The 26,999-nt window shown below is 45.9% G+C and overlaps 2 protein-coding genes across 2 annotated transcripts; both read left to right on the forward strand.

The window, feature by feature from the left end:
- Nucleotides 1–490: 490 nt before the first annotated feature.
- Nucleotides 491–9,846, forward strand: GPR149 (G protein-coupled receptor 149; the record flags this gene model as incomplete). Its single annotated transcript, XM_082287757.1, has 4 exons — nt 491–1,420; nt 2,265–2,457; nt 3,076–3,494; nt 9,274–9,846. The coding sequence occupies 4 exons, from the start codon at nt 491–493 to the stop codon at nt 9,844–9,846; spliced, it is 2,115 nt and encodes a 704-aa protein (XP_082143883.1).
- A 720-nt stretch (nt 9,847–10,566) lies between these two features.
- On the forward strand, nt 10,567–26,634 carry DHX36 (DEAH-box helicase 36). Its single transcript, XM_082288360.1, has 25 exons — nt 10,567–10,840; nt 11,057–11,178; nt 12,039–12,240; nt 12,904–12,942; nt 14,091–14,261; nt 14,815–14,894; nt 15,804–15,878; nt 16,010–16,176; nt 16,732–16,813; nt 17,275–17,415; nt 17,935–18,037; nt 18,337–18,424; nt 19,272–19,327; nt 19,437–19,501; nt 20,000–20,143; nt 20,650–20,767; nt 21,401–21,499; nt 22,073–22,246; nt 22,536–22,622; nt 23,272–23,355; nt 23,456–23,555; nt 23,641–23,731; nt 24,125–24,245; nt 24,818–24,970; nt 25,612–26,634. Exons 1-25 carry the CDS (start codon nt 10,637–10,639, stop codon nt 25,795–25,797), a joined length of 2,952 nt encoding a protein of 983 aa, XP_082144486.1. The 5' UTR covers nt 10,567–10,636; the 3' UTR covers nt 25,798–26,634.
- The last annotated feature ends 365 nt before the right edge of the window (nt 26,635–26,999 follow it).

Below are 26,999 nucleotides of genomic sequence, written 5' to 3' on the forward strand. Positions count from 1 at the left end.
GGGAGCATCCTCGCTCCCTCTCTGCCATTCTGCCGGCACCAGCTCCTCCCTCCTGCATCTCAGGCAGCGCAGGGTGAGTCCAACAGCCTCTCCTACGATGTGTCTGCCCGATCTACTACAGCCTGAACACAGCCCGTACTCTGCCTTCCCTCCAGCCGAGCTCGTGAGTGAGACACGGTGCCTGCCATCCGTCAGGGGGGAATGGCATATGGAGACCTGAGCAGCCTTAACTCACCATCTTCCAGCACGGGAACGATTTTGAAGAATTCCATGTTTTTTCAGCACCTTTGCTACTTCATTGTTGCCTGGCTTTTTGAGAGCATGAGTTCTGATCATTAGGGGTGCTGCCACCTGAATATTTCTTCATCAGATGCCACAAAGAGAGTCTAGGAAAACAAAGAAACTTGTGATGTGGAGCTGACAGTTTTGGTTTCAGCTGGTGAAAACTTGCAGAATCAGTGAGAAGGCAAAGAAAAAAATGCCCAGGACAATGTCAGTAACTCCTGGTAATTTCTCGCTCAATGGGACAAGCTTCTTCACTGAGAACCACAGCATTATGGACAAACCCAGTGAGCCGAGAACTTGGAATGTCTTTCTGTTCTGTTTGACTTTTGCCATTGCAGTCCCAGCCCTTCTGGGCAGCATTTATTCACTAGTTTCCCTGCTGAAACTGCAGAACAAAACCACGGTTTCGATGATTGTGACCTCTTTGGCAGCAGATGATCTGATCAGCATCATGCCAGTGATTATTTTCATGCTCACACAGTGGTCAAGTGAAGTCCTCCCCCAGCCTCTGTGTACCACCTCAGCGTTTATGTATTTATTCCAGGGCATTTCTAGCAACCTGAAAGGGTCTCTTATAGTTTCTTACAACTTCTGCACCCTCAACACGACTGGGACACTGAGCTGCAGCTCCTCCAAGAGCCGCATGAGCGTGGTATGGGTCATTCTCACCATCTGGACTGTCAGTTTGCTGATGTGCATTTTGCCTCTCTGTGGCTGGGGCAGATACATCCCCACGTCCTGGGGCTGCTTCGCCGACTGTGCCAGTTCCTACATCCTGTTTGTGTTCGTTGTGTACTCGCTGTGCTTCTCCCTGCTGGCAGTGCTGGCCGTTCCCCTCACTCTGCAGCTGCTGTGCTCAGGTGAGCCACAGCTGCTACACACCGAGTACCTGCAGGGCTCTGGAGGCTTCATCTCCCCTGGGACACCACGGGGATGCGGTGCTGCTGCCCCTGCGCTGTCGCTGCTGGACCCTGGGGATAAAACCCTGCAGCCTTTCCAAAACTCGGAGGCAGTTTTTGGGAAGGGTGTGGCTGAGAGCAGCACAAAGAGCAGGAGCTTCACCGTGGGCTTCGCCCAGAAACGATTCTCGCTGATCCTGGCACTGACCAAAGTCCTTCTCTGGCTTCCAATGATGGTAAATTCTCAGATGGCTTCACTTTCCAGTGTTCACTTACATTTCAGTGGGATGTGACCTGTGAGCCATGGATTGAAATAGACGAACAGTGGCCATTGCAGTTGTTCCTCGTAGTGTAGTTGTGCCAGCAAAAGTCCCCTCCAGCAGGTCTGTGTTGCTGCATGAGTTTAACTGGTGCCCAGTGGGTTTGGCAGAGCCTGGTTCATCGTTCTGACACTCTCTCATCAAAACATTCATGTCACATGAATACCAGGGGCAGTAAGGTCCCCATTTGGTACCCAGCTGTGGGACAGGGTCTGCTCAGCATTCTGGGGCTGGGAATTGAGGTAAAGGCCCCTCTGTCCTGTCCTCTGAGACACATCCTTTGGGTTAAAAAATAGGAGTTTGGTAGAAAAATGCAGTTTGGTTGAACCTTTGTAATCCCTGTAGTTCTGGGGTGGGAGGGAGTGCTGCCATGTGCATGTGTGTGTGTTTGGGAACAGGAACCTGAGAAAGGGATCTGTTGGGAACAGGAAACACAGCACTGGGGCAGTTACCCCTGCCCTGGGTGTGTGAGGGCGGGGTTGCTTGGTACCACATGGGACTGGCTGGCACTGGGAGCTGTTCAATGGCACCTCACTATATTTAGCTTCAGAGAGGGTTTTTCTGAGAAATGCAGCACGAGAGGAGGGCAGTCAGTGTGTTTCCTCTGCTGTCTGCTAGAGCCAGAATTGTTGTGCTCAGCAAACACTAATGACAATCTGTCTTACAGTGGTGTCATATCCATAGCGAGATGTTCTCTTTGTTCCTGGAAGCATCTCGTGTGCCCAAAGTGATTTAAATTTCAAAATGCTCTGCCTTTCAGATACAGATGGCTGTCCAGTATGTCACTGGGCTGCAGAGCCTTTCATTTGAGACACTGAGCTTCCTGCTGACTGCGCTGGCTGCCACAGTCACCCCGGTGTTTCTCCTGTCACAGCACTGGCTCCACCTGCCCTGCGGCTGCATCATCAATTGCAGGAGGAATTCCTATGCAGTGTCTTCAGAAGATGCCAAAAGTAAGTGTGGAAGGGTTGCTTTGGTGTAATAGAGGTTGCCAGACCTTCCCTGGTAACATCCTTGGCATCTTCCAGAGCACTGTTTTCCCTTGGGCTTTATGTAAAAACAGCTGGAGGAACAGAGTGGGTCAGGTGGAAGGGACTCACAGGGATCAGCTGGTCTCAACTGCAAATGTTAAGGGCTAAATATTTCTGAGGATGTGGGAGTTGTTTTCCATTCTCTGGAGTGAAAATCCTCTACCATCAGTGAATGAATTCCTTACATTCTCTGCATGTTCAGGGAGAAAGAGCTCCTGAATCCTAGAGAAAAGCCATCCTCAGTGCATGGCTTTCACTCGCTTTAAACACATTCTCCAGGTGCAGAATGGCTTGTGCTGCCCCTGGTGCCCTTTTAGCCACTTTCCCAGAGAGAACGACTGCAGTTCATCAAGAAGGCAGTTCCTTCTCGGAAGTCTTTCTTCTCAACAATTCATTCTTTTTATGGAGAGAAAATTGCCTGTTTCCAGCAGGAGCTGGATAATTTATTCCATGTTTTAGCATGTCATTTGCATTGTGTTTGCAAACTCCTTTTTCTTCTTGGTCTCAACTCCTAACACAGTTTCTTTCCTTCCTGCTTAGCCAAGCGCAGTGGTTTCGAGTTCAACCTATCATTCCAGCAAGGCTATGGAATCTACAGGATATCCCAGGAGAACCCTCCCCGCCACAGTGGCGATGGTAAATCCACATCCTACCACAACCTGGTGAGCTCTGACTGCGAGGAGCTGGGGCCTGGCAGAGGCAGCGACGCCGCCGGCTCCGGGTTCCTGCCCACGGCATTGGGACACGGCTCCTGGGGCACGCCGGGGGGGAGTGGGACAGGCCCCACATGCCCCCCTCCTCATGGGCCAGGGGCCTGTCAGGGCCAGGAGGGCACAAACTGTGACCCGTCAGCGTTCCCTGAAGGACCAGAGTGGAGGCTGTCCCACGAGGAAAGCCACAAACCAGAACTCTCGGACTGGGAGTGGTGCCGGAGTAAATCCGAGAGGACCCCTCGGCAGGTAAAAGAGGAATTTATTCTTTTCTGATAATAAGAGTTTCCTTATGAAATAGGAATGATTTTTACTGGCATTGAACTTCTATTAGTCCTATTTTTTAGTAAAACTCATACATGTCATTGTATAATGTTTAGTAACCACAGACCTATTTGCAGGTGCTGATCCTGCAATAATTTCTCACTTATGTTCTTAATCATGGGGTTTTCTTATTTTGTGTGCACCTGCATGCCTTGGATATGATAAGAATTAAGTATGAGTTATGTTAATTTATCTTAGTGAAGAAGAAGTTTCTCTCCAAAAGATGACATTTTCCAGGGCATTCCACTGTGGAATTCAGTGGCCATTGGGCATTACAGTAGGTGGGAGTGGGGTAAGGGCCCATGTGAAGTCTGTGAGAGAGGAGCTCTGGAAGGCTTTAGGTTGGAAGGGATCTCTGGAAGTCGCCTAATCCAACCTCCTGCTCCAAGCAGGGTGACTTCAGAGCCGGATCAGCTCATGCTCAGCCTTTGCACACACACAGGAGATGTCTAAGGTGTATTTTGTATCCAAATATGGGAATCTCTCTCCATCTGATACACACAGGTTTATCGTCTGAGGTACAGTAGGAATTTGGTTGATGTTTCAAATCTGACTGATCATCCCTTTCATAAAAAGCCAATGCTCACTCTGTTGCAGTGTGCAGAGATGAATTCCTGCATTTGGGGGCAAAAGGAAGTGATGACTCAGTCTGGTTTTAATCTACCCATTCTTGCCAAGGCCTCATGTGCCATGTACAGCTTGGTTAATAAGATCACTGTATCAGGAGGTTCATAACTGTGGCTCTCCCTTCCAGGAGTTTCCAGCTGACGTTTAAAAAAAAAAAAAAATTCCTTTCCCCATGTCCCCTGGTGCCAGTTCAGATGCAGCCCCGGGACTGCAGCAGGTGAGAGCAGCTCTTTGTGAGCAGCTGGCAGTGACTGCCTGGGGGTGTTTTCTGTGCCCTGGGGCCTTGTATGGCACTTCTGGACATAGCCTTCACTACTTGCATTACAAAGAATCTGACAGAATCTTCTGGCACTTTTCCAGGTATAACCCAGTGCCAGGCATTAAAGCTCCTATGGGGTAAAAGTTCCAGGCTTTGGAGTTACAGCTCTGCCTGGTTCTGACATTCAGCAGGAGCTGCCAGAGCTTCACAGCTGACATTTGCTTTGCTGCTGGGAAAGGGCAGAGTGTGAAACCCCTGCAAGCTTTGTAAAAATAACTTTAATGCATTGCTCAGGTGTATGTTGGATGAAAGATCAATTTGGGCCACATATTAAATAAGTTGAAAACCATCTCCTTTGTTCATCCTGTCTGGAAGTCCCAAAGTGTCTAAGAAAAGTCACTCTGTTCTCATCACTCTGCATTTCCCACCTGTGTTAAAAAAGGAGACTCCCCCTGGCATTAATTTGCCACATCCTTCTGCAGGAAATCCAGGGATTCTTAGTGGAGTCCATAAATACAGGGATTGTTACTGGAGTCCATAAATACAGGGGTTCTTATTGGAGTGCTGCTGATTTTCTCTTCAAGAGGAGAAGCTGTAAGAACTGACAGTAGGAGGGAGAGCAGCCATCCCCCATGGATGTGGGATCAGTGAGTTTGATTGAGCTGTTTGAAGAGCAGGGTGCCAGACAGGACCCGGGATGCCTTTGGTTTCCTCTGGAAGCTGAGGGCTTGGAGAGTGGCTCTTCCTTGGGGTGACAGTAATGATTGTGGAGCTGGTTGTCTCCTCATTATCTGTTCTGTGAATAAAGAGTTGCTCCATCAAAGTGATTTCTCTGGAATAAAAGTGGCATGAGAGAATGAAGCAGCAGGGTTATTGAATTCATGATAGGATGGCTGTAATGGAGAGGGAGAGAGAAGATGGTACTTGTCATTTCTAACTCTTGCTCGGCTGCGTTTTTGAAGAATACCGTTAACATCTCATAAAACACCTGTGTATCTCCGTTCCTAAAGAGATTGAGTGTAAATATGTCATGTCTTATTTTGCCTATACTTCAGTGCCCTCAGGCAACAGAAATCTCCCAGGCTGGCAGTTTGTTCCAGTCTTGCTGATTATTTTTCTCTGCTTCATCTGCGGGTTGCCTCCAGCAAACTCTTTGAAGAGACTCTGTACAGGACCTATTTACGTGCCCTGCAAGGAAAGAGAGGGGGAGGCTGTGCAAGTGACTTCACTGAGGAGGAGCCAGCGCAGGCAGGAATATTTTAACATGATAAGTACACAGCATCTCACCCACTGCAGGAAAGTTGTGAACATTCTCTTAAACACCAGGCACAGCACAGAAGCTGAGTTAGGAATGGCCTTGAAGGTTCTCTTTGCTTCCCACTGGCTGGTGGGAATATGTACCACCTGTACCCCTGCTGATGTGCTGAGCTGTTCCCTTCGGGGTTCTTCCTGCTCAGGTGGTTGGAACTTGATTTCCAAAGAGGTTCCTGTGGCTGGAAAATCAATGTGACATTTCACCTTCCTCTTCTCACTTTGCTCCCAGAGGCATGCATGGTCTGTGTGATGCTTGCTGGCTCCCTGCTGCAGTTCCACTGCCATTGGCTCTCTCTGGAATTGCAGAGGAATAGTGGGAGTAGAAACATTTGCCCAGGAGGGCAAGGCTGGATATAGCTCCCAGAGCCTTTCCCTCACAGGTGTCCTCACCTTGGATGCTCTGTTGCACTTCCTGGTACTGATAGATACGAACCCAGGTCTGTCTGCATTGGGCAGGCCAATGGCAAGCGCTGGGCTCAGGCCATTTGAGGTGAGCTTGTCTCTTCCTGTCATAGCCCCTTGGCTCTACATTTGCTGCAGTCAGCCTCAGAAATAGCAATTTCACTGCAGCTAATTTTAATTTTTAGGAAAGTAGAAGACTAAGCCTCTATTTTAAAACAAACAGAAAACTCATTGTCTCTGGAAAGAAAAAGCTGGGATCCTTGCTGGAAACATTCTAAAAATAGACCTTTTCATCTCTGGCTGGGTTTGACCGAAGTAATTAGGAATGCAGACTCCTCAGAGCTGTTTTAGATGGCTGGTTTTCTGTTTGGGAAGGCAGCATGGCCCAGTGGGAGCAACACGGACATGGCACAACCTGTGTGTGCTCTTGGTGCTCCCCCGTGCAGAGATCTGTCCTAGAGAGGAGGTGCAGACTCCAGTACATCTGTGCTTCACTGTGACACTGCTGGCACCTGTCTGCTTATTGCGGGGCCTGTGACAACAGGAATCCGTCACCAGACACTGGAGATGGTGTCCCATGTGCCATGCAGCCTCCAGCTGCCGCTTTGAGCATTTCCAAATGGAAATCTGTCTGTCAGAGCCTGTTCCAGCTGCTGTGGGACTCAGATACATCCAAGCCTTCCCTATGGACAGCATCCTCCCTGGTGAATCCAGCCTAGACTCTGCTCAGGCAGCAGGAACAGGACAAGGAACCTGGTCCTGACCCACAGTGAAGGTTTTGCCTCATGGCAACTACAGCTGCTTCTGTGAACTCTGGAAGGTGGATGTATAATGAAATAATGAGGGGATTTGCTTGATCAATTCTGCAGAGATTTCTCTGCTCAGAATGCATCAGCATTCTGTAAGGAACAAGGACATTTGTGATTTATTTCAGTGGGATTTTTTTGTCTTTCCTTTTAAAAAATGCCTGTGCTGGTACATGGAGTTCTCCAGTGAAATCCCTGTCCCAGATTCTAACAGCCAGAACATTCTCCAGGCATTGTGGGCAAGGGCAGCATGGGGCTCTGAGTTTCCTGTTCCTCACAGGCACACCTGTGTGGAAGTGCTTTAAAAAGAGAAGGGGTAGTGTAAATTGTGTGGGAGAGTTGTGTCTGTTATTTCTTTTGGAAACAGTTTTCCTTTAAATGCAGGAATGCAAGGTGTGTGGGAAAAGCAGGAAAGGCCCGACGGGGCAGAGCCCTCGGTGCAGGCTGGGGCAGTGGGATGGCAGACGTGCAGGAACAGCACCGTAGGTCCCTTTCTGCTTCCACTGAGGTAAAACCAAGCCACAGCCTGCTCCAGCTGTGGGTGCTCCTGTTCAGCCTGGAATAAGGCAGAGCTGGGATCAGGGATCTGCACGGCGGCACTGGAGGCCACTCTGTGTTACTCAGAGTCCTTCCGCTGCCTCCTGCTCTGGAGTGAAATTGCATTGTTAGGCTGCAAACCAGAAAGCTGAACTGCAGGAACCGCGGGAGTGGGAGGCAAAATACTTCACAGGATGTACCAGTAGAGTCTGGTTTGCTGGTGGATGGCTATTTATTGCCATGGATGTGTCATGAGAAGCAAAAATGGGTATTTAATAATGGTATCAAGGACAAGATAAAGGTCACTTTCTGTTCTCATTAATAATAATTTATACTGAAAGTAGTTCCAGTAATAATCAGTGTTACCTGGCTGTACCTAAACCCAGGATAAATGCATTTATCCCTCCCTTGGACCCCATAACCCTGGGTTTAGTGCCAGCACTTGTATCCACATTTCTCCCCAGAGCACAGCATTGTGGTTTGCAGGGACAAATGGATTCTGTACTTTAGAAACAGGTGAAGGTGTCTGGAATTGAACAGCATTTCCACCAGAACTGTTCTAGTGGGAAATGACGGTGTTCAGTGCCTCCCTGGTCAGTGACTGGGCAGTGACATAGGAGACTTGATGGATCTTTTTCACTTTAACAGTAAATACTGATTTCTCAAGAGAAAACTTGAGAAGACTTTCAGGAAGAGACACTAAGTGATTGGGAAATGTCTCATTCTCCAGACCCGGGGTGTTCATTCCAGCAAGTGCAGATTGCTCATTCTCCCCCCAGGCGCCTCAGACATCCCCTCCATGTTCCTCATGTTCAGTCTGACAAATCAAAGTGTTTGATTTAACAGGACATAACCTTGGGCTGGTGGAATCAGCTTTTATTTACACTCCGTTTCTCATATTCTGTAGATGCCATAGTGAGTCACAGTCACTTGGGACTTCACTTCATACACTAAAGTGTATAATAACACTCAAACCTTCTTGCTACCCTTTCCATCATAAATAGCAGGTTGTAGGAGTGCGTGGTGTTAGGGCGATTGGGAGATCGCTGCTGTGCTCCCCACGGCGCCCCGGGCGCGGCACAGTTCGGCACGGCTGCGAGCGCCTCCCCCCTGCCCTGCGCTGCTGGTTCAGCGCTCAGGACACGCACACTCAAACACACAGCTCAGAACTGCCACACACCAGGAGCCAGGGAGGGCCCTCCGCATGGCGCGTTCCACAGTCGAGGCTCGTTTCACCTCTGCAGAGGGGACGAGGTGCGAGACAGGGCCCAGCTGTGCCCGTGATGCCCTTTCACAGGGTCACAGAGGCAGCGGTCTGAGGGCACCGGGGAAGGGACAAAGGCGGGATGGGGAAGGGACAAAGGCGGGATGGGGAAAGGAACCAGCACGCAGAGGGAAGGCGCAGAGCGGGCACCAGCTCAGGTGCGCAGCCACGGGCTGCTGGGAGAGGGAGCTTTCTTTAGCCCAGGGTCTGGAGGGTGTGTGAGTTTACATTTCATCTGCAAGGAATTGCGGGAGAGGCTTTTCCTTTACCGAGATAATATTGATATCTCAAATATCTGAGTTTTTTACCAGCAGGCCTTTGCTAGTTTGGGGCTCTCTGGCCCACTAGCTGGCTCAGTGACCCCAACACCAGGTGTCTAAAATTCTGCAAGGAAAAGGCAGTAGGATGAGTTAACAAACTGAGCATACTTGGCTGATTTACAATGGATTTTGACTTGGACAATGCTCACCACTAACGGTCCTTGTTTCCCTGCAGCGCGCGGGCGGGGCCCTGGCCGTCCCTCTGTGCGCATTCCAGGGGACTGTGTCTCTCCAGGCCCCCACCGGCAAAACACTCTCCCTGTCCACGTATGAGGTGAGCTCTGAGGGGCAGAAAATAACCCCCATGTCCAAGAAAATCGAGGTGTATCGCTCCAAAAGCGTCGGGCATGAGCCGAGCCCAGGGGAGCCTGCAGACACGTTTGCTGACACGAGTGTTAAGATTCACTTGGAGGTGCTGGAGATCTGTGACAACGAAGAGGCCCTGGACACCGTGTCCATCATCAGCAACATCAGCCAGTCCTCCACGCAGGCGCGGTCACCCTCCCTGCGCTACTCCCGCAAGGAGAACAGGTTTGTGTCTTGTGAGCTGGGGGAAAGTGCCTCCTACTCCCTGCTCATCCCCTCGCACAGCCCCGGCAGTGACTTCAGCATCTCCATCCCAGACACTGTCGAGGCTCATCGGCAGAACAGCCAAAAGCAGCACTCGGCCAGGGCTGGGTACCAGGAGGAGATACAGCTGCTGAACAAAGCCTACAGAGAGCGGGAGGAGCAGGGGAGCAGCAACTGAAAGGTGTTTATCTACACACCTCAACTGCTCTGACAGACAGTGCTCCCCTTGGCTCAAATTACCCAAGCAAATACAGTATCAGCTGTTTTTCTCCTAGCATACAAATTTTATTTGGGTGCACTGTTGAATAGATTCAAACTGTTAATGCTGTATCAAGGGGATAACAAATACTCAAGTGCTTTACAGCTTTCCGTAGTGAATTTTAAGTTACTTATTTATATATCTATTTATTTGAGGAAAACGTGTGTCTAAAGGGAATCCTAAATAAAGTCTTAAACCCCAGTTGTGGTGTTTGTTGGCACTGGGTGGTGTGTCTGCAGGAACCAGTGGAAATGAGGGGGCAGCTCCACAGGTGGGAAGTTATGGTGGTTTTGACGCACTTGCAGTTCTTGTCAACATCTAAATCAACATAATACTAGAAATACTTTTCTAACACCTGGACATCACTTAAAGCTCATTGGCTGCTCTTTGTTTCACAGATTCAATCTCCTTTCTTGTTGATTAGGCCTGAAAGTATACGAAGATCAGACGTTAACAAAATGACACGTCTTTCCCCATTCTGCAACACACCGGCCGGTCGGGGACTCGAACCCGGGACCTGGGCGGGTCGGGTTTGGGTTTGGTCGGGCCGAGACTCGAACCCGGGCCCAGCCGCGCTGAGGGGCGGCGGGCGGAAGTGCGGCGGCGGATGAGGCGGGCCGCGCCGGCGGATGAGGCGGGGCCGCGCCGGGCCGATTTGAGCCGCGCCGGGCCGGGCTGTGCCGGCTGCTCTGCGCCGGCACTCGCGGCCATGAGCTACGAGCACCGCCGCGACTGGGGCCGCGGCCGAGGCCGGGGCCGCGGCGGCGATGGCGGCTCTGCCTCCGCCGCTTCCTCCTCGGCGGGCGGGCCCGGCGGGCGGGGACGGCACCCCGGCCACCTGAGGGGCCGCGAGATCGGGCTGTGGTACGCGCGCAAGCAGGGCCAGAAGAACCGGGACGCGGACCGGCAGCAGGTGAGGGACGCGGGGACGCGTCCCGGGGACAGGGCTCATCTGGCCGGGGGGACAAGGGTCTGTGCCTCTGCACCTTGGAACTGCGCGTAGGGAAAAACGCAGATCTTTGGTCATGCCGAAGAGCCTCGGGAGGCGGAGAACGCCGTGCGAGTGTTGCTAACGTAATTGTGGATACACGAAGTCCGCGCTGATGGAGGCTGTGCTTTTCTGCCCTAGAGAGCTGTTGTGCGCATGGATGAGCGCAGGGAAGAGCAAATCGTGCAGCTGCTGAATTCTGTCCAGACTAAAAACGACAAAGAGCAAGAAGCCATGTCCTGGTGGTCTGGAGATGAAGAAGGGTAAAGAGATACAATTACTAGTTCTTGTATTTGTTTTAAATTGCACGAACTTTCCATAAGCTGACAGCAAGATGTATCAGAAGTTATTTACCTTTATTGAGTGAATTGGCTCAACAAATATCCTCAGATTTTTCCACATGTATTGTCACATTGAAATGATTGTACCCATTGCTGTAAAACGCTCTCATTATTGCTGAGTTTGGGGTGTTAAATTTCAACTTAAACTCATAAAACTTACAACTGATCTCAAGGCATACTACGGTACGTGTACTCTTCCAGAGGTGGCTTTTGACTTCTGTTTTCAGTTACTGAGCTGTCTTGGAACATTTTCTCAGTGTCTGAAGCAGGGTCTGTTCTGGGCTCATTAAGGATTTTCAGGAATAGCTGGAATAGGCAGGTGTGCTGAATTAAGGGGATTTGGGATCCATTTTTTTGAGGGATCCAGTTATGGGGCAGTGGATCAAGTGGCAATTGATGGTGCTTTGTGGCTTTTGGTGCAAAAGAATGTGGTTTTTTTAGAACCTGATGTCAGGTTTTCGGTGGTTGGTAGTTTGAGACTTTAATTGGTTTAATGACTTTCACTGTAGTGACAGACCCAGAGCAGCTGTGGCTGCCCCATCCCTGGCAGCGTCCCAGGCCAGGTTGGACAGGGCTTGGAGCAGCCTGGGACAGTGGGAGGTGTCCCTGCCCATGGCAGGGGTGGCCCTGGATGGGCTTTAAGGTCTCTTCCAATCCAAACCATTCCATGATTGTCTGTTCCCATGGGCTGCTGGTTCATTAACTGCTGGATGTAATTACATGCACTCTGCATGTGGCCAGGCACAGCTGGGAAATCTGAAGTTTTTGTTCTGTGTTTCCAGCCCTACTCCAGAACAGCCTGCCAAAGTGAAACCAGATGCTGAAAAAGCTCCTGTAAGACAGAGACCAGCCTTGGAAAAAACATCCCTGGATTGGGATGTGGAATATCTCTGTGAAAAAAATGAGCAGGATGCTGATTTAGATGAGCGGCTTAAAGAAGACTTAATGAAGAAGAGATCTGATCCCAAATATATTGAAATGCAGGTACTTTTCCCTGTGTGAAGTTGAAAACTTTTCATTGACTTTTTAAAAATTAATCTAACCTGAAAATGTAATATCTTGCAATTTCCTAGAAAGTTGTCATAATGTTACTTTTGCTAAGAATTATCTTTAGAATTCATAAAATTCATACCTGTTGATAGAACAGTAATTAAAAATGGGAAATTACAAATTTCAGAAACATTTAGAATCTGAAATTTGAAGCTGACATGTTGTTTCATTGGGTGAGTTTCTCTTTCTTTCTCATGGATTGTATCCGTGCAGTTATGTCTGAAACTGAAAGCACAACACTGGATTCTGAAGGAATTGCCTCTTGAAAACAGTGGTTTTGTTGTTAACATCCACCTATAGAAAATTGTCTTACCCTGAACACCAGTTCTCTCTTCCATACCAGGCTCTGCTCCTGCACCTGTATATACCTACCTTATCATGTACTGAATTGTTGGGCTGAAATCATTTTTCTAAATAGAATGCAACAGAAGCCATACATGGAATTAAAGTTATTTCCCATGGGCCTGTGTTTATACAAGTGTTGCTGAGCAGTTTGTCATTATTTTGCAGTTTAGCCCAGATTAGAGGCGAAATCTGTTCTGTTGCTTCAGTGTTGAAAAGGTGTTTAAAGAGAAATGTTTTTTTCTTTTTCCCCAGAGATTCCGAGAGAAACTCCCCTCATACGGGATGAGAGAGGTGAGCGCGTATTTAAAGAGAGACAGTCTGTGGTGCTGGGCTCCAAAGCAGGAGAAAGCAGTTGTGAAAGCCCTGTGACTGGCAGCAATCCTTTGTGGCCTTCAGGAAGGGAAGAAGCCTCCCAGGTTCTGACCCTGGGGGTGATTTCTTTCCAGACTGTACCAGGGGCTCACTGATCATTATTATGGGGCTCAATACAGTGTTCTCATGGGAATATAACTGGGAATACATGGCTGCTACATACATTTAATAATAGGTCTTCTTTTTCTGCCAGTTAAACATCTAGAAGGTTTGTGGTTACTCAAATTGTCGTGCTTTCTTCTGTGTATAGAATTGTGCCCTTTGTTGCACAATTAGCCAGTGTAGAATTGAATATAATGCCAATTAAGCCTTTTTAGCTTTAACCACAGACTTAATGGCTGCACTGCTGGCCTTCAGTGCCATTAGTTTCCCAGTTGCAGGATAAGGTCAGTGACAGTAGGGGCTGTTACTAATTGATATTAATTCTTCAGGTGGTATCCCCTGTATGCGGTAGGAATGGAGTATTCTGATATGTTTGCTTTTGCAGGCTCAGTGGATGATTAGTGAGCTCCTTCCTACAGTTTCTCTATTTGCCATAATGTCCTTTCTGTTAGCATTTGTTTCTTAAAATAGTCATACTCCCCTTAGCAGTCCTTGGGGTGGGGAGGTGGAGGCTGGGAAACTGTTCCTGTTGGTACAAGAAATGTTAAAATACTGTGCTGAAAACCTTTAGTTCATGCAGGCTTGGAGTCCAACCAGGCAGCTTTGTGTTCAGTCTCCAAAGATTTACAGGAGCCAAGTAGGAAGCAGAAAGTTTAAAAGTGTATTTCAGGCTTTCATTTTCGTTCTTTTATGTTTTTTTCATACAGGATCTAAAGTATTTAAAGCTAGTGTTGAGGTTGGGTGTGCTTTAAACCCTATGCATGGGAAGTGCAAATGTGCAAAAATTACTTCTGTGAGGTTTAAACTAAACTGGTTTTTGTAGCATTACCAGAAGCAGCCTAGCGTTTCTTCTGCTGCTGACACTTTGCTCAGCGTTCATCCCACAGGAGCAGAGAATTGTCAAAATCCTCTAAAATCCATTTGCAACAACAACACAGTAATTGTTTTGTCTTCGTTTGGGCCAGGAGCTTGTGAAGCTGATCAACAACAACCGTGTGACGGTGATCAGCGGCGAGACAGGCTGCGGGAAGACCACGCAGGTGACACAGTTCATCCTGGACGATCACATCGAGCGCGGCCTGGGCTCCACGTGCAGGATCGTGTGCACCCAGCCCCGCAGGATCAGCGCCATCTCCGTGAGTGCCCCTTCCCCCGCGCCCTCGCTCCACACCCCGAGCTTCCCGCCTTCCTTCTGGGGCGCCTCAGAGTCTGCTGCAAAGAACAGTTCTGTTAATGTGCACTAATTGGATATTCACAGGATCTGGCCATTGATGGAGTATGGCACTGCAGCCTTGTTCTTCCCTGGCTTTAGTCATGTGTTATAACTGTGATTTTAATGGATTTGGGCAGTGCAAATGTCAATTAAGATAAAAACTAATGTTGTGCCAGGCCCTCTAGAGGTGTATTAATGAGCAGGAAGGAATCTGGCTTTCAAGTTCTCTGTAGTTACTCTCCTTGATAGTTCAGTGTCAGACGGGCAAAGCTCATCCTGCTGAAAGTGGTATGTGCTGCTAATGCCCGAGTGGGTGTGTTTCTCTGAAGTCTTGTCCCTGGGTTGCTGCTCTCAGGGGAAGAGAAAAGGTTGTTTTCAGGGCATTTCTTTGTTATTTACAAACCATCTCAGTTCTGGGTGTTCCTACTGATGAGCAGCTCACCACAGATCAGCCTGATTTTCTTTCTCCCCCTCAGGTGGCTGAGAGGGTGGCTGCTGAGAGGGCAGAGGGCTGTGGCAATGGCAGGAGCACGGGGTACCAGATCCGCCTGCAGAGGTGAGCGGCTCTGTGGGAAGGGCCTGTTGTTATCCAAAGGAGACAATTTGAAAAGTAGTTCTAAAAAGAAATAACTGCTTTCCTGCTGATATTTCCCCTAAAGGAATTCCTTCGAGGAAGGAATGAGGTTTTTGAATTTTATGAAAAGGTTTGGGTGCAGTTACTGTGGTTTATGCCCCATGTGACAGTGACTAGCCCGTTAGACTTTGTTGAGTAAGTCCTGTTTTCAGCTCTTGTAAAAGGTTCTGCTGTGGGCAGAAATAAAACTGATGTCCCTAATCCCATGAATTTCAAGGAAAAGTGAAAATGCTAAAGGAGAGAATGCTCCAAACTGTATTTCTGTGGAAAGCTCTGTTTGCTACATGTATCTATGGACTAATTCCGTGGGACCATGTAATAGGTGCAGTAACAGGAGCTTGCAGAGCAAAAGCTCTTATATTTGGAGTTGGCTATAATTTTAAAGAGTATCTGAAGTGGTACCAGCACATAATGGAACCCTATTGCTGAAGCAAAACTGCTGGTGAGAGAGGACAGCTCAGCCCTCACAGCATTTTAACTGGAATTCATAGAATCTCTCTGCTATTTCTCTTTGTTCACAATCCTGTGCATGTGAGTGCCCTCTGTTCTGAGCCTGGAGAGCTGCAGGAGCTGGGGATCAGCACCTCAATGTGCAGGAGATGGCAAGGGATGTCTGGGAAGCCAGGGCCTCTCCCTGGTCCATTCCCCGTCCGCAAAAGTGATGCAACAGTGACCTAATTCCTTGTTCCTCCCGTTGTGCTGCGAGTGAGGGAGGCAGTGAGGCACATCTGCATCGTGTCTGGCATGGCACCTGCAGTTGGGGTTTAAGGTTTTGAAGTATTTTGTTAAATACAAAGGAGAACTGAGGAGTTGTTGTTGTGTCTCTTTCAGTCGGTTGCCAAGGAAACAAGGCTCGATTTTGTACTGTACCACGGGAATTGTCCTGCAGTGGCTCCAGTCAGATAAGTAAGAGCTCCTATTAATGAGACACTGAATGCAATTATGAAATGAATCCTGAGCTGTTCCAAACTTAGTCATGGCTTTGCTGTATAATTTTTCTAAAAACAAAAGTTTAACTTCCTCCCCTTCTATTTTAGGCACTTGTCCAGCATCAGTCATGTAGTTCTTGATGAAATCCATGAAAGAAATCTTCAGTCAGATGTTTTAATGAGCATTATTAAAGATCTTCTGAATGTTCGACAGGATCTAAAAGTCATACTGATGAGTGCTACTTTAAATGCAGAGAAGTTTTCTGAGTACTTTGGTAGGTGAAATGCTTCCTAGGAATGTTCCTCTTAAGTAATTTAGGCTTCCACAGTATAGTGCAGTTCTTGAATTACAGAATTTATTTGTATTAAAAGAAGAAATTACTTCAATTTTACAAAGATTTGGCAGCTTCTGGAGATGCAGTTTATCTCAGTTTTATCTCATTATGACCTGATCTTGCTTCTGGTTTTGCTTTTCAGACATGTTATGGAAGCAGAGTCCAAAGTGTTTTCCTAGTAAATATTTACCATGTTTTAGCATTCTTGGTGTGAGTGGGCAGGGAGATTGAGCTTTTAGTTGTTCAGTCTCCCAGCTTTTTCCAGCAGCTGGAACCAGCTGAACATCCTGGTATCCAAAATACTGCCTGCTGCCTGTGCTTTTTTATTCAGCAGCCTTATTTGGGGGTGAATTTGGCATCTTCCCTGACAATTGGAAATGTCCTGTAGACATGGCAGCTTTATTGCAGAAATAGTGAGGAATGTTTACTGCTTCTACTCTTCCAGTGCAGTATTTCATCAGTAGTTTTAAAACCAAGTTCTGCCTCCCTCCACAGACCATTGCCCAATGATTCACATCCCTGGGTTCACTTTCCCGGTGGTGGAATATCTGCTCGAAGATGTCATTGAGAAGTTGAGGCAAGTGTTTTTTCTGAACATCATTTCAGACAGTATTTGGGAGGGGGTTTAGCTTAGTGTATGTATGCTCTAAGAGTAACTTGGCATAAAGAAGAATTGCCTGCATTTTTCAACAGAAAACCTTTGAAGGGGGGCCTTGTACTGTAATTACAGATGACACACGGCTACCTGGGAATGTTGGCTTGAGGGGAAGAACAATTTCTCTGTTGGTGTGGTGAATTTTCAGATCTCTAAATCAAACTAGTCTTTCTTGCTGTTCACTTCTTTTTCCCTACATGTTCTCATGCTTACTAGGGTTGGTCCCTGCTTTTGTAAGATTTCTGTCAGAACAGAAACTGAAGGATCTTACACATGGGCCAGCTAAAGCACATCATATTGCCCATGGTTTGGAAAACTGCTGTGCAGCTGCTCCAAATTCCCTCAGTTTCAAATGGAATTGTGTTTGCTCCTCCTGTGTATAGGTACACCCCGGAAAAGATGGACCGTCGGCTGCACTGGAGGAAGGGCTTCATGCAGGGCCACGTGAGCAGGCCAGAGAAGGAGGAGAAGGAGGAGATCTACAGGCAGCAGTGGCCAGGCTACCTAAGGCAGCTGCAGGGCAGGTTGGGCCCAAGTTTCTCTTCTGTTTTCAGTTTTCAGGCAGCTCTGAAGTGAGAACCATAAATCAGTGCTGTATTGTGTTGCTGGGCTTTCATAACAGTGGGGTAGTGGCTGCTGTGGAAAATGATGATGGAATTCCCTGTGTAGTTGGCTGGCAACCAGTGAAGTGCTTTAGAGACAGCAGAATTAGCTCCCTTTGAGTTACTCAATGTAAATTTCAGTTCATTACCTAAATAGAGATTTTCAGTCCCTGGCTCATCCATGAGAAGGAGAGAGGTCATGTAAGTGCTTCAAAGACAATTCAGTCATGACACGGTAACTCTTCAGCTGTACTGAACTGACAATAATCCCACTGAACTAAATGTGGAGAGTACTTCGGAGGTGCAGGAACTGCTCAAAGAACTGAGCTGATTAGAGGTGGGTTCATGGCTGGGTGGCTCACTCAGAGCCTGGCAGCAGGAGCAGGAGCCCCTGGCTTTGCCTGTTCCGAGGGACCAGTGTCTGTGCTTTCCCTGCTGCAGGTATTCAGCAAGTACAATTGATGCCCTGGAAATGATGGATGATGACAAGGTGGACCTGGACCTTGTAGCAGCCCTGATCAAACACATTGTGCTGGAAGAGGAGGTACAGTGGGACTGAGCTGGGGGCAGTGGCAGTGCCAGAGCTGGCATGGTTGGTCACACAGAAAGAAGGGAAATTTTTGTTTGTGCTTCTAAGTAATTGAACAGCTTTGAATTAATCTTACATTCAGATAAATACATGTAGGTAGCTCTTTTATAGAAAAAAAGCCTTGATAGACTCTTCCAGACTGGGTCAGTGAGGTTTCAGATCTCACATGCCCACCATGTATGCAAGGAGCTGGCTCCCTGTAGTGTGTGATGTGTTCTGACCTCTCTTTCCTTCACTCCCTTTTTTCTCTGTAGGATGGTGCAATTCTGGTGTTTCTGCCAGGCTGGGATAACATCAGCACTTTGCATGAGCTCTTGATGTCACAAGTCATGTTTAAGTCAGGTAAAACCCAAACTCTCCGTGGGGGTTCTGGTGGTAGCATTGGTGGCAGACTCTTCTTGCATGGGGTTGCTGCTGTTGCACTGGATTAATTTTTTCCCCTCATCTCTCCTCTCCAAAATGTTCAGCAGTTTTTGTGTCTGTGGTATCTTTCCTCTGCTAACAACAACTCATTTTCCTCAGTGTGGGAGTGACAATCTGAAAAACAACCTGACCTGCATCTTCTTCCTCTTGTCCTTTCCTGTAGCTGGGAGAACTCCCATCCAAAATAACTCCATTGTGCATGTGCCTCCTCTGCGCTCCATCCTTGAGCAGCTTCCCCTGCTTTGCTGATAGTTCCTTAAATCCTGTTTATTCGAGAAGCTTTCTTACAGATTCTCAAGTACTCTGTGCCTGTCTGTCACACTTTAACTTGTCCCTTTGCATCTCTCATGTTTGTCTCACCTATCTTAGCTGGGCTCTTGACTGTTCACATGTTGACTTGCAGTGTGGTTGTGTACATGCCAGAGATGCAGAATTCCAGTTTATTGAAAGATTGTGTCAGTTTGTGTATTAAACTTGACCAATTATTAAATAACTCCAGAATTTAAAAATTAAATCTAAATTACTGTAAATAACTTCATATATTTTCTTGAACTTGTCATGTTATAGCATCATAAAAAAGGCCTTTATACCTTTTTACTTTAGAATTTACTGTTATGATACAAATACATGTGATCTCAGAGCAAGAAACAATAGCCTGACTTGCAGCCTATTTTTTCTGTTCTGCATAGTTGATTTAGTTGATTTTCCTGTAAAATTGGAAGTTTCTGTGCTTACACCATATCTTTTACTGATTTTTAACTTTCAGATAGGTTTATTATCATACCTTTGCATTCATTGATGCCTACTGTTAACCAGACTCAGGTATGCTGCTCTTTTATTGCAATATTTCACAACTACCAAAAAAAAAAAAAAAAAAAGAAGCACATGTTTGGTTTTGGCAAACACATCAATGGGCCCTGGATAATTACAGGTGTTCAAGAAGACCGCGCCAGGAGTGAGGAAAATCGTGATTGCAACCAACATTGCAGAGACCAGGTAAATGCCTGCCTGCCCAGAGCCAGGAAAGCTGTGTGTTTAACAAAAGAAATGGAAGTGATAATTCAAAATATAAACCTGTTCGGTTTTCCCAAAAATAAGTTTTGGTGTTTGTGCCATTCATTTATAACACTTTGTCTTTAGAAATATTTATAGACTAAACAGAGTTTCCCTATAATTGTTTTAAATAATTCAACCAACTACATTGTTTTGAACAATTAAACTACAGGAATGCTAAACAGTTACTAGAATGACTTGTACATGATCATCTGAGCTGCCTATCCTCTCTTCAGGACCCAAGTGGGGACTTTGGCCAGATCCAGGAGAATAAATCAGCTCTTTCTTGAACTGTTCAGTAGCATAGTTCTTAATGACATTCCAAACGGATTTTTTTAATTGCTGACTCTGTTTGGGAGGGAATAAAGAGAGGCCAAACCCGATTCTAGGTCACACATGCAAAGATGAAAAGTTGCTTTTTTTCCCTCTTTTTTTCAACAGCATTACAATTGATGACGTCGTGTTCGTTATAGATGGGGGGAAAATAAAGGAGACTCACTTTGACACCCAGAACAACATCAGCACCATGACAGCAGAGTGGGTCAGCAAAGCCAATGCCAAGCAGAGGAAGGGTCGAGCAGGAAGGTAAGAACAGTGAGGTGCTTAGGGAAGTCTGGGGATGTTGAGTTTCCAATAGTGCTGAAGGTTCTTCTTTCTTATTTGAACGTGCTGGCACAGCCCAGCCGGCTCCTGTTCCTGGGCAAGGAATGATTTCCTTGTCTTCCTGGGAAGCTGAATTGACTTGTGCTGCATTTAACTCCAGAGTTTCCCTCCTATAAAAGAAAGTCCTGCATTGTATTTTAATTTTGGTCACTGTTTGCCCTCACACCTGATTTATGGGGCTGATACATTAAAATGGAAATGGCGTAAAAACTAATTTGTGTTCTCTATGCCTTTTTCCTGCTGATGGGTCTGTGTTTCAGAAGACTGGTGTGGCTTTTACAGTTGGATACACTTCAGTTCTAATTCCTTGAGGAGTTTTGGGAAGGTTGTTGTAAGCAAACGCAATCATAGTGTCATAGTTTCATAGGAAAAGAACCCCCACAACTACCAACCAAACCCAAAGGAATTGTTTCTTTAAATCGTTGCAGAGTTCAGCCAGGCCACTGTTACCATCTGTACAACGGACTGCGTGCCAGCCTTCTGGATGATTATCAGTTACCAGAGATCCTGAGGACACCTTTGGAAGAACTCTGCTTACAAATCAAGGTAAACAGAGGAATCTTCAAATACATTTATTATCTACTTTTCCATTGGGATAAGTGGTTGAGAGAATAAGTTAACACAACTGTGACCCTAGGATTGTTAAGCCAAAATTCTGTTACACCAGAAATGCAGTGTATTCAGCCAATAATGGCAGCAACTTTTGTAAATGCACACTTGTATCTGGGTGCATCAAACCCAGGGGAAACAGAATTGTCTAGTATCAATAAAAGGTGAAGTCTACTAACAAAAATTCGGGCTGTGCTTTCCCCCAAATATCATTCAATCAGAGAAGCTTCAGTGAGAATGCCAGTGAGTCAGGTTATGTGATTTAAAAGAATTTCACTACAAAGCACTTTCAGAACTGGTGTGAATTTCCCTTTTTGGCAGTTTGCATTGAATTCCTTATGCAAGCAGAAGGAATGCCCTGTGTATGCGAACTGAATGAAGAAATAGATCCTTCTGCTACAAATTTCATCACTAATACTTTTTTTTTTTTTATCCTTAGTTCTTAACTAAAGAAATTCTAACTCGAGCTGTGAATTACTCACACTATTTCAATGAGTGTGGTCATGCTAACTAATTTTAGGCAACTGTCTCCAGTTGCTGTAGGCTTTTCTTGTGATGTGTTTCTTTCAGATCCTGAAGCTTGGTGGAATTGCCTATTTTCTGAGCAAACTGATGGACCCCCCGTCTCGTGATGCTGTGATGTTGGCCATAAATCACCTCATGGAGCTGGTAAAGTGTTGCTGCATATACAGGAATGATCTATTCAGGGCCATGGTACTGTGTGTGTTACCTGGCACAGGTCTGGCTGCACAGCTCTGGGCACTGCAACCCCCTACCCTTTGTGCAGAGCCCTGATGTACTCTCACTGCACAGAGGGAGCACTTCACATAATCCATGATGTGCTCATGGGCTCTACAGAGTAGTTCTGAGGGATTTGTTAAGTGACTCCAAACAGACATGTGACCCAACATTTAAGGTGTTGATATAACTCCCTACCCCTGCTGCCTCCCCAGCCTTCCTGTTCCAGGTGGATCAGTGAGGAGTTTGAGACAAATGAGGCATATGGGAGAAGTACCTTGTATGTCATTGTTCCCTTGGATGCTGGGGAAGGAGACATTAGTGACACATTTGTTCTGCTGATTCCTTGCTCTGGTGTTGTTTGTACAAATGAGTTGTAGCCATAAATAGAAATATCTGATTTGCATAGTAGTGGGTGATATCTGTGTACCAGTGGCTTTTCTAAGGAAATCCTCCCCATTTCACGTAACTGTTGTTCTTTCCTTTCCACCCTTGTCCTGGCAGAACGCTCTGGACAGGCAGGAGGAGCTGACTCCCCTGGGTGTCCACCTGGCACGGCTGCCTGTGGAGCCGCACATCGGGAAGATGATCCTGTTTGGAGCCTTGTTCTGCTGCCTGGACCCTGTGCTGACCATTGCAGCCAGCCTCAGCTTCAAGGACCCTTTTGTCATCCCTCTGGTAAAGTCTCACAGATGACAATTACATGTGGGAGTTTAAGAATCTCAGTAGGATACTGAGACTTAGTGAGGTGTTACAGTTTAAGAGCACTTTCATTAATGTCATGTTAATTACATTTTTACTAGTGAGATTGCCTTCACATACTATGAATTGTCATTTTTCCTGTGGAATATTGGAAATAACTGTAATTTTCATGTATGTTACACACAGAGTACTGTATAGATGTACCTGAATTAGGAAAAGAGAACTGTCATGTCAGTCTGGGTATTATGTAAGTTCTAATTTTTAGGGCAAAGAGAAAGTTGCAGATGCAAGAAGAAAGGAGCTGTCGAAGAACTCAAAAAGCGACCATCTGACTGTGGTGAATGCTTTCACTGTAAGCATGTTTTCATGTGGTTTTTTTTCTTCTAGAATTTTAATTTGAGTAATATAGATGATCCTAAGGAAAAAGCTGATCAGTTTATGCTCTGTAGGCTTTCTTTTTTGGCTTCTACAGAAACATAAAACCAAACTGATTTTCACCCTTCTAGTGTTGGAGAATCTTGTCTCCAGGCTCAGTAACCTGATTTCTGGTGGATAAGTTTGAAAAGGACAAAGGAAGCATAGTATTATAATTACTTTGCTGACATTGTTCATTCTTGTCCTGGCCTCTACGAGAGGCTGAAGCCATCTTCAGAAGTGTTGGACATTTTGCTGTATTGTGTTGGGGTGAGGAGAGGAGGAAATAAATGGCCTGGAAAATGCAGTTCCTGCCCAGAACTGTTAATTACAACAAAGGATGCTCTGGCAAACGCAGCCAGATATCACTGCTCACTAGGGAAACAGGAAGGTTGTGATTCAACATATTATGAAGCTGTGTTTTTCTGCACTGTGGTGTGTGCACATATACAGAGAATCAAAGGATTTACTTTCTCCCTAGTAGGGAACATGTGACTGTTGTTTGTTGACCTCCAGTTTTCACTGTCCCCAAGTTTGTAGTGTGTGTTCACTCATAAACACCTTAGAACTCTGGTTTTCATTTCCAGGGCTGGGAAGAGGCTCGGCGTTGTGGTTTCAGGAATGAGAAGGACTATTGCTGGGAATATTTCTTGTCCTCAAATACCATGCAGGTAACGGCATCCTGCCAGGTTAAAACAGGATCCTGTCTGTGGGGAAGATGAGGAGCCTTTGGCACAGCATCATTCTGGGGCAATTTTCGTTGTTTCCTAGATGCTGCATAACATGAAAGGGCAATTTGCTGAGCATCTCCTTGCAGCTGGATTTGTGAATAGCAGAGACCCCAAGAATCCCAAATCTAACACCAACTCAGGTAACTGTGGAGGGAAAGGGAGAATTTATCCCAGCTGAAATCACAGCTTGCAGAACTGCCTCACTTACTTTGCTGTCCCCTGCAGGTAATGAGAAGCTGCTCAAAGCAGTCATCTGTGCTGGCCTCTATCCCAAAGTGGCAAAGATCCGGCCCAGCTTCAGCAAAAAGAGAAAAATGTAAGGGTTTGGTTTAATGTTGGTTTGTATTCAAGATGTTTTCTACATGGCATAGTTTGGCAAGGTGAAGCAGTGGCTTGAGTGCATGAATGAATGTCACTGTACAGTTTCAGTCATGGTTGTGTGTTACTTCCTCTGAGAAAGGTGGGATTGTTGATTTTTTTTTTTTTTAACATCTGGATTCCTGCTAATGCTTGAAATATTTGTGTGACCTTACTGTGCCTTGGGTAGTATTACAACATCTCAGTAGCACTGCTCTCAAGGGGTTCTACAGCAGCACTTCAAACACTGTCACTTCTGGTTATTTGGGAAGAGGGACCCCAGGGATCCTGGTCTGTTGATTTATCACTTCTTGTATTATCAGACTCTTTTGTTGTTGTTTTTACTTTAAAGGGTGAAAGTTTGCACCAAGACAGATGGATCAGTTAATATCCATCCCAAATCGGTGAACGTGGAGGAAACAGAGTTCCATTATAACTGGCTCGTGTACCATTTGAAGATGAGAACCAGCAGTGTGAGTCAGGGGTTATGCTTGTGGGGTTTATTTGTTTTATTATCCCTTTTAAAATGAGCTTGGATCAGGGTTCAGAGGGGATGTGAACAGCTTTTGTTCTGGGGCCTTCCTGTCTTGGGCCATTCTTTGTACGCACCATCAGATTATGTCCTTTGTGACACTGGGGCTATTGTGCCACAACTAATGAACTTCTGTGGTTTAGTTCTTGGGGGTTTTTGGAGGATTGGGGTTTTTTTAAGATCTGGCAATAACAGGTGTAAATTTTTAAATTTTAGTTTATTTTTTTCATTTCAGTCCAGTCCTAACACTTCTCAATATGCTGATATTTTTTCCTCTCATTGTTATGGAGCATCTGGTTTAATTTCACCACTCTGTGAAAGACTTGAGACCATTTTTGCTCTTGTTCAATCTGATTTCATGTAACTTTTCTTGAACTGATTTGCTTCATACATCTTCAGAATTTGTGATTAACTGAGTAATGATCTTCTGGAATTCTATAGGAGTCTCATGAAGGATTACTGATGGCACTTGAGATATTTTGAGGGTGATCACACAATTCTGTTGTTGTGCAGATTTACCTGTATGATTGTACAGAAGTGTCTCCATACTGCCTCTTGTTCTTTGGAGGGGATATATCCATTCAGAAGGATAAGGAGCAGGACACCATTGCTGTGGATGAGTGGATTGTTTTCCAGTCTCCAGCAAGAATAGCGCACTTGGTCAAGGTGACTGTGTTTCAAAATAATGTACATAGAAGGCTCAGTTTAACACTGGTTCTGCTTGGGGACTTTTGGATTTGATATTCCTGTGTGCCTATTGATTCATCACTCAGGGAGATGATGTTTGAAATGCACTCCCAGCGAGCAGTTCAAGCACACAAAGCAAACAAAAGTGATCTAATGTTGCACAGCAGAAGTTGTAGGATGACTTGCTTAGTCCAGGAAATGTCCACATGGATATGGAAACATGAGGGTGGGGCCTCCTCAGTTAACAGGAATAGGTTCTATAGAACTGTTTAATATTAGGTCCCAGAAATCATACCTGACTCTTTTTTTAAATTTTATTTTTATTTTAAACCACTCTTTTTAATCCTGAAATAGTCAGCTAATGGATGTGTGGTCTGTTTGAGGCATCACATCCAGAGATGGTGATCTCTCATCAAAGGTAACACAGCTGGGTTTTGAGAGACAGCGTTTGATGCTGAAAATAGCAATGTGGAAATGAATTGATGGGAGAAGAGTGGGTGTAAGGGTCAGGAGAACAGAGGGCCCAAGGCATTGGAACCTCCCTGTTGATGCTGTGTGTAGCTCTAACTGCCCGTCTCTTTCCTTTTTCCTTTTTTTCCCTTTATTACAACACTTTCCAGAATTTGAGACAAGAACTCGATGATCTTCTACAAGAAAAAATAGAAAACCCCCATCCCGTGGACTGGAATGATATTAAATCCAGGGATACAGCAGTGCTGACAGCTATTATAGACTTAATCACCACGCAGGAGAACGAGGGCGTCAGGAACTTTGCGCCGCGGTTCCAGGGCGAGCGCTACAGCTGACACGCTTCACCCGAGCCACACTGCCAGCCCAGTCACCTTTTTTATAGCATTTCTTTAGCTAGAGGAACAACTTTTGTAGGGTAAGCTGGTAATTTCCTCATCCTGAGGAGCAGTTATTTGGAGCTAGTTGGCAGTATGTGTACGTGCATGTGTTCTGTGCTCAGTTAGCTTTGTGAGGGAGAGAAAGGCAGTTGTTGGATGGTGTATGGTTCTTGTCCTGCTGTAGCTTTTTCTTTGGGTTTTTTACCCATCAGGTAACAGATATTTAAAAAACCTGCTAAAATACTGCTTAGTAATACCTAAACTTTTTATTTTAATGGGGTGTGGTGAGTAATTACACTTGCTGTGTTATTCCAGCTGTGCAGCAGTCTGCTCACCAGCACTTCCACAGAAGGTAATTACAGCTTAATTAAACTAAACTTGAAAACACTTGTTGAATTTTTACTGTGGGAGGAAACAATATTCACCTTTCCTGCATTTCATCCCATTCAGTTAATCTTCCTTTGCTTTCTGTCCTTGTCCATCATCACTACTGACTGAAATTGTAGATTACAGAAAGCAGGGTTAGATAAAAGTCATGTTGGGTTATGCGTTAAGGTTTCATTGCATTCAGGTTGGGGGGTTTTTTTAAGAAGTTCATGTATGGGTTATAGTATTCCATTAAAAGTCTTCTTTTGCAAGTCATTTCAACTGTTCTCAATGTTTTGAATGTCGTTCTGTTTTGAATGTTTTCCAGCTATGGAAGAATATTTGAATAACAAAGTTTGTTAAGGATTTTGAGGTTTATCCTCGAGTAAAAAAGGTTGTGTCTCCTTTTGTTTGCCTGGAAATATAACTTTTCTCCCTTCTTTGGTGTTTTGTTGGTTTTTTTTCTTTGCAAAAGTGACGTTGATCCTCAAGCTCAGGAGGATTTATTGGCTTTATCCTGAAGAAAGCAAAGCAGCTCAGGTGAAACTTATTTTTTTTACAGAAATAAGTCAAAGTTAGTGGCTAGACGATGCTTTCCATTGGCTTAACAAAGGCTGGAGAGCGCCAAGCTCCTCGTTGCCACTGCCAGCTGCGGAAAATAGATCGTTTAACCTCCCTCCCCAACCACCAATTGACTGTTTCACCCTCAGGTGTTTTAAATGAGGAGGCGGAGGAGGAGAATCGCCCTGCCCCGCGGGTTGGGGGTTCCGGAGGGAGTCTGAGGAGGGTGAAAA

The sequence above is a fragment of the Coloeus monedula genome, assembly GCF_965178545.1.
Source record: "Coloeus monedula genome assembly, chromosome: 10".
NCBI classification, from domain to species: Eukaryota; Metazoa; Chordata; class Aves; order Passeriformes; family Corvidae; genus Coloeus; species Coloeus monedula.